Genomic DNA, 6,525 nt, shown 5'->3' with positions numbered 1-6,525 from the left:
TCCTTCCCTTGAGAAGGAAGCCAGTCACTCTTGATGGACCTTAGAGGCTCAAGGCTGCAACTCTAGGTATAAGAAGGAGACAAAGTGAAATTTGAACAAACTGGCCCTTCGTTTCTCAAAGATGCCTGGGAGCTGGACATTTGCTGCCTCAGATGTATGAGCTAGGACCTACTTTTGTGTTTTAGAAGTGTTTCAGCCTAAAGAAAATGGCTTGATAACCACAGGCAGTGTATCAGGTACATCTGACTTACATACTCAAGGATCCTCGTACGCTTTCTCACTGCCTTGCTCTTCATAAACTAAACATACAAACAAAAGTCACAGGCATCTGAAAAAATCCTGCAACAAGAGACCACAGATAAATAGAAAAACTGGTCCTGGAAGAAACAACTTAGGGAATAAAAGAAAACTTAATACCTCTAATTAGTATATTTTTATAGCTGTCCCATATATTGCAACTAGACTTCTGGAATCGGCTATGAAGAAGAGCCCATTTTATACTAGCCTGGCACAGAGCAGTTCTAACAACTGCACAGAATATATCGAACAACCTGTGAAAAGCATTACGGGCAACCAATTAGGTGAGAGTTGAGGCAGTTGATCCCTAAGAAAAAAAGCGCACGGGTGAGTTTCATATGTATCTGAGTTTCTCTTTGGCATTTGCCAGTTTAATGTGGGGTAACAGGCTCAGAAAGTGGCAGCTCTACATAGGGCTGAATTCACAGAGATTGGGCCAGACAGCTGAGGCTTGAGGGTAAAGTTCCCACATGGGGCCATTGAGCTCCCTAATCTTTATACAGTTGTCGAAGCATTTGCCAACTAATAAGCTGCTCATTTTCATTGCAAGACCTAAGGTGCTCATGAGAAAGGAATAATGGAACCTAAGGAGCTGAGCCGAAATCACAGTAGCCATGGAATTCTTGGGGAGAGAAGTTGGGGTTCAAGGCCTGCCAAGGAAAGTGGGCTGTGCTTGAGATCCCCAGAGTGCTACAATTTTGGAGTAGGGCCACCAATGAAATACACCAGGCCTCAGAAGGATTTAGGTGATCTGTTTGCCAGAAGGAAGTAACTTCAGAAGGTATTCAGAATCTGATTTTTGGTACGCAATGCTCCAGCATCTACTCATTATCAGGCATGTTAGAGGACTTGAATTACTGAAAACCAAGAGAGAAAACAGAAGAAACAGACCCATTCATGATTCTAATGTTGGAGTTATCAAATATTGAAATAACTATGTTCACAGAATAAAAAAATTTTTTAACAGACCTGGAATCTTGAAGTCAAATGGGAATTTTAGAACTGGGAACAACCAAAACTAAGAACTTAGTAGGTGCATTTGGTAGTTGATTAGATAAGCTGACACATTCTTGTTAACACTAAAAGGTGCTAGGGGAATAAAAAGTAGGTGAAAGTAAGAGAAATCTAATGGTCTTTTTAGGAAGTTAACTGAGAATATACTTCAAAATGACGGATTTAAAAGAGAAAACAACCCAGTTCAGCCAAGTAGTGGAGAAAGGCCCAGGGTGGCAGTTTTCTAGAGAGGTCCAGATTGGAGATTGGAAGTCAGGGTTGAAATTTCCAAGACGTTTCAGGCTAAAGACTCTGTAACTCATCTGTTGTGATGGACAGTTGGAAAGAAGTTGAGAATGTGATGAAAGAAACCAAAGTAGATAGAAATCACACGGGGTGAGGGGGTGGGGCGTGGGGAAGTGGAAATGTGATCACAGAACACTACTTGGGCTCTACAGTAAACAATAAGTACAATACTTAAGGCATAGTGTAAGCACTTTATTGATTGATCTCAACTGGTACCATAAACCTACCATGGGAAGAGGGGAAGGGTTGTAAGAGCATAAAATCAATATGTTGTTTAATATATTACAACTAAAACTGATAAATTGAGAAATAGCAAGTTACTTAGATAAAGAAGCAACTGGCAGATTAAATATCTATTAAATTGTTGCCTCTTACAGTGGGGAGAGTTAGTACTGGCTGGTCCTTTTCAATATTAGTCCTTATGTATTACTTGGTTTTGTTTTTAAAATTAAGTAGCCCTGGCTGGTGTGGCTCAGTGGATTGAGCGCTAGCCTGTGATTCGAAGGATTGCCAGTTTGATCCCCAGTCAGTGCACGTACCTGGATTGTGAACCAGGTCCCAGTTGGGGGGTGTGCGAGAGAAAACCACACATCGGTGTTTCCCTTTCTCCCTTCCCCCCTCTAAAAATAAAATCAATGTTTAAAAAATGTCCAATATTCCTCCTCCAGTGTACCTGAGTACAAGGCTCCCACAAGCACCTTAATACCCCCTTCTCCACCTCTTGGCCCTCATGTACAGTGAGAGTCACCAAGATATGTCCAGACATTTCCCAATCTGTCCACCTCTCCTCCATGCTTCTACCCTGGTCCCAGCCATCAAGGGACACTCCGATAGCCTCCAGACTGGTCCCTGCTTCCACTTCGCTCCCATCCAATCCAGTCGCCAGACAATGGCCACAGTGATCTTCAACTACTCATCTGAATATCACATCTTAGTCTTCAGAGTTACGGTAAGTTCAAAACTCAAAACATGCGTGTGCCAACACACAAGTCCATGCATAAACTATCCTGCCAACTTTTTCATCATAAACTACTGCAATCCTTACTCTACTGTCCAGCTACGTGGGCTCTTTCTGCCTGGAAATTGATCCATATCCCACCGCTTGATCTTACCTTCAAGGACTCTGCTAATTTCCTCTCATCATCACCTCCCCACTCCCAATTCTGATTGCAGTCGTAGTTGGTAGTCGACCTCCTCTCCACCATGGCCTAAGCTCCGTGAGGGCAGTGGCCATCATCTTGGGCCCAGATATTTAACATACGTTTGTCCAATGAACGTGGACAAAAGGGATAGAAAAGACAAACGGATTTGACGAGCAAGACACAGACTTAGATGGAAGGAGGGGCAGACAGAGGCTGCATAGGAGGGGTCGCAAACAGGAAAGACCAATGGGGTTGAGGGCAGGGCAGCCAGACAGGAGCAAAGCGCAAGCTGGACGGCGCCTCCATAGGGGGCGCCCGTCGCCCGGGGCGTGGCCTCGAGGAGCCCCGCCCTCCTCGTTGGTGACCGGGCTGGCAGGCGGCTCTCAGTGGCGGCGCGGACATGGCTGCGCTGGTGGAGCCGCTGGGGCTGGAGCGTGGTAAGCGCGCCAGGGGGCCCTGCCCACCCGGCCGCATCCAGCGTCCCGGACCCCCATCCCTACCCCTCCCCCGCCAAGGCCCGGGCGGTGGGTGGGCGGACAGACCGGAGCGGGGCGTCTTGAGTCCGGTTGTTAGCGGGTGTGGGAGGGTCCGTGGGCGAGCGAGCCGGGGAGGGGCGCCCGCCGCACACCTTTGCCTGGGTGTGTATGGGGATCTGGGCACCCTTGCCACTCGCAAGTCTGCAGGTGTCCTTCCCGGGGTCTGTCTGCATTCGTCCTTACTCAGTCTCTGACCGCATCTCTCGGTGCGGCTCTGCGTTTTGGTGTCCCTGACTCTGTCTACGCGCCCGCCTCCGCCCCCGCCCCCGCCCCGCAGATGTATCCCGGGCAGTTGAGCTCCTCGAGCGGCTCCAGCGCAGCGGGGAGCTGCCCCCGCAGAAGCTGCAGGCCCTCCAGCGTGTCCTGCAGAGCCGCTTCTGCTCTGCCATCCGGGAGGTGAGCGCTGCGTGGCACTGAGGCACGAGACGCAGCCGCCGTCCTCCTGGTCGCCCCGAGCCCGGGGACTACGCCTCCCAGCAGCGCCCGGGGCAGCGTGCCTTGAGGTGCCCGTGCGTCAGCTCCGTAGTTCTGTGGGAGTCGTAGTTTCCTTCGGCTCCGGGTTGCGGGGGCGGGACGGTTCCTTGGGTGGGAGAATCTGCAGGCCTGAACTCCTGTGTTGAAGGGAGGAGGGGGCTGGCGGCTCCCTGATGCTCCTGTGTCCTCACCAGGTGTATGAGCAGCTCTATGACACGCTGGACATCACTGGCAGCGCTGAGATAAGGGCCCACGCCACAGCCAAGGTAGGTACCCCCTCACCCCATTGCTCATGGCATCCGCGGGACTACTAATGTCAGTCATTCCTGGTTTCTCCTTCATGATTTTTGCCAAATCTCTGTACCACTCTTACTATTACTTATTTATAATTTACTTTAAGTAATCTCATAGTTTTAATTTCAATGTCATATAAAGAGAGGCATCTTTAGCAACTACAACTTGAAACTAGTACCACATGCCAGACTAGGAGATAACCTTAAACACCTATACAGTGAAAGCAATGAAGTGTCAATAAACACGGAAATCTGAATTAACCATAGTCAGATGCTATTTCTCCAAGCTTCCTGTGGGCTCTCAGCTTCTTTCAGGCCTTGTTTTTCTCTGTTAAAAAGTGAGATTGGCAAGTGTTGCGTATTCAAGATACATTCACACCAAGTGAAGACTTCCTCTTTGACATGTCTGAACCATCCAAAGGGAACCAAAAGGGACATGCAGTCATTATGGAGTGATCTTCTGATGAACTGTGGCAGGCACCCCCTGCTTCGGAAAAGCTATCTGATCTCAACAGCCCTTCCTGGCCCTGATCCTCCACCCCAGTCTGTATGTCCATCATGGAGGGACCGTCACCTCTCCATGCTTTCTCTCTCCCAGGCCACAGTTGCTGCCTTCACGGCCAGTGAGGGTCATGCCCATCCCAGGGTAGTGGAGCTGCCCAAGACAGACGAAGGCCTGGGCTTCAACATCATGGGGGGCAAGGAGCAGAACTCACCCATCTACATCTCCCGTGTCATTCCTGGAGGTGTGGCTGACCGCCACGGAGGCCTGAAGCGTGGGGACCAGCTGCTGTCGGTGAATGGTGTGGTGAGTGGAAAGCTGAGGCAGGGCTGGGGGTGTGTGTGTCACAGTTTGTGACATTTATTTAACACACTGACTGAGCACTGCCTCTGTTTCCAGCCATGTGCTGGCCACTGCTACAGACCCTGGGGAAAGTTGGCCTCAGCTTTTACCTTCAAGAACCCCCTCTCTGATGAGGGAGATAGACCTACTCCAGGGAGATAATAATGAGGATTGTGATGTGGCCCCAGACCAGGGGAGATGAAAGAAGGTTTTGAAGGATGAGTAGGAGTTCTCCAGGCAAATAAGGTAGAGGAGGTGTTACTGGCTGAGGGGGTTGCAGGTAGGGGCCGTGACACCCCTGTGAGACAGAGAGAAAGGACTTGGTTCTGAGGAGCACCCGGGCATGCAGGTCAGTAAAGTCACTAGTTAGAGTAGATGGAGACACTGCTAGCTGGGTGGTTGGGGCCCACTTTGTGGGGCCTGAGCACCAGCCTAAGAAGCTGGGACTTTGTCTCAAGGGTTCTGGGGAGCCACAGGAGGGCTGTGAGTAAGCTCAACTTGGAAGTGTCCCTTTGGGATTCTGTGGGGGATGGACTGAGGGAAGAGACTGGAGGCCAGAAGGCCAAGGAGGAGACTTGATTAAGAGTGCACTGGAGAGGGGAAAAAAAAAAGTCCACTAGAGAGATGAGGCCTGAGCTGGGGCCAGGGTGGTAGGGACAAAGAAGAGGGAGTCTGGGCAGGAGGGATGGGACTGGGGATTAGCTGACTGTAGGGAAGGAAGAGATAAAGATGGTCCTGAAGGTCTGGCTCAGTGACTGAGGGCTTGTGGGGCTTGTCCCTGACATGGGGAACCTGGAAAATCTGGAGGGAGGACACTGAGCCAAGAATTAATGCCTCTCCCATGAGGACACAAGGTTTGGCACCTCAGGGCTGGGAGCAGGTCACGAAAGGTCCCGTTTCCGGGGTGGAAGCTGGCTGAGGGCGGTGGGCCCCCTGGCCCAGCTGTCTGTGCACTATTCTGCAGAGCGTTGAGGGGGAGCAGCATGAGAAGGCTGTGGAGCTGCTGAAGGCGGCCCAGGGCTCAGTGAAGCTGGTGGTGCGTTACACACCTCGTGTACTGGAGGAGATGGAGGCCCGCTTTGAGAAGATGCGCTCTGCCCGCAGGCGCCAGCAGCACCAGAGCTACTCGTGAGCTTTTGGCCACCACTCCCCAGGGGCCTCCACTACCTCATGTATCCCCAGACTCCCAAACCAGGCCAGTGATTCCTGGAACCGTGATTGCCAATCCCAGCCATGCCTCTTCTCCTGGGATTCTGACCCTTGACCCCTGACCCAGACTCTCACCCCAAGCCATTCTGGCTAAAGCCCCTGGGGACTCTTAGCTAACTTCCATCCCAAGATCTGGAAACTACTCTCCCTGGAATTCCTCAACCCACTTTCCTGAGCCCTTGGTTCTGGAACCCCAGCCCTAGCTTTTACCCATCCACCCCCAGGTCCCTTACCCTGAGCCTGGCTCCCTTCTCTTCACCCTCTTTGCAGGTCCTTGGAATCCAGAGGCTGAAACCACAGATTTGGACCCTCCTGCTCACCCCATCTCCTGTACAGTATTTATTGTCACCTGCTCCTTATTTAAAGATCTTTGACCCTCACTGATTGTTTGTGTGTCTGTTCTGGGTCTTGAGGTGTGGGAGAGGGAGGAA

The 6,525-nt window shown here is 51.0% G+C and overlaps 1 protein-coding gene across 1 annotated transcript; it reads left to right on the top strand.

The window, feature by feature from the left end:
* The first annotated feature begins 3,073 nt into the window (after nucleotides 1-3,073).
* LIN7B (lin-7 cell polarity scaffold B) lies at nucleotides 3,074-6,474 on the top strand. Its single transcript, XM_090259399.1, has 6 exons — nucleotides 3,074-3,175; nucleotides 3,552-3,670; nucleotides 3,943-4,014; nucleotides 4,640-4,849; nucleotides 5,850-6,013; nucleotides 6,365-6,474. The coding sequence occupies exons 1-6, from the start codon at nucleotides 3,139-3,141 to the stop codon at nucleotides 6,384-6,386; spliced, it is 624 nt and encodes a 207-aa protein (XP_090115525.1). The 5' UTR covers nucleotides 3,074-3,138; the 3' UTR covers nucleotides 6,387-6,474.
* Nucleotides 6,475-6,525: the final 51 nt, after the last annotated feature.

Source organism: Furipterus horrens, unplaced genomic scaffold, assembly GCF_987537825.1.
Source record: "Furipterus horrens unplaced genomic scaffold, mFurHor1.1.pri manual_scaffold_13, whole genome shotgun sequence".
NCBI classification, from domain to species: Eukaryota; Metazoa; Chordata; class Mammalia; order Chiroptera; family Furipteridae; genus Furipterus; species Furipterus horrens.
This window is presented reverse-complemented; position numbering and strand designations above follow the sequence as displayed.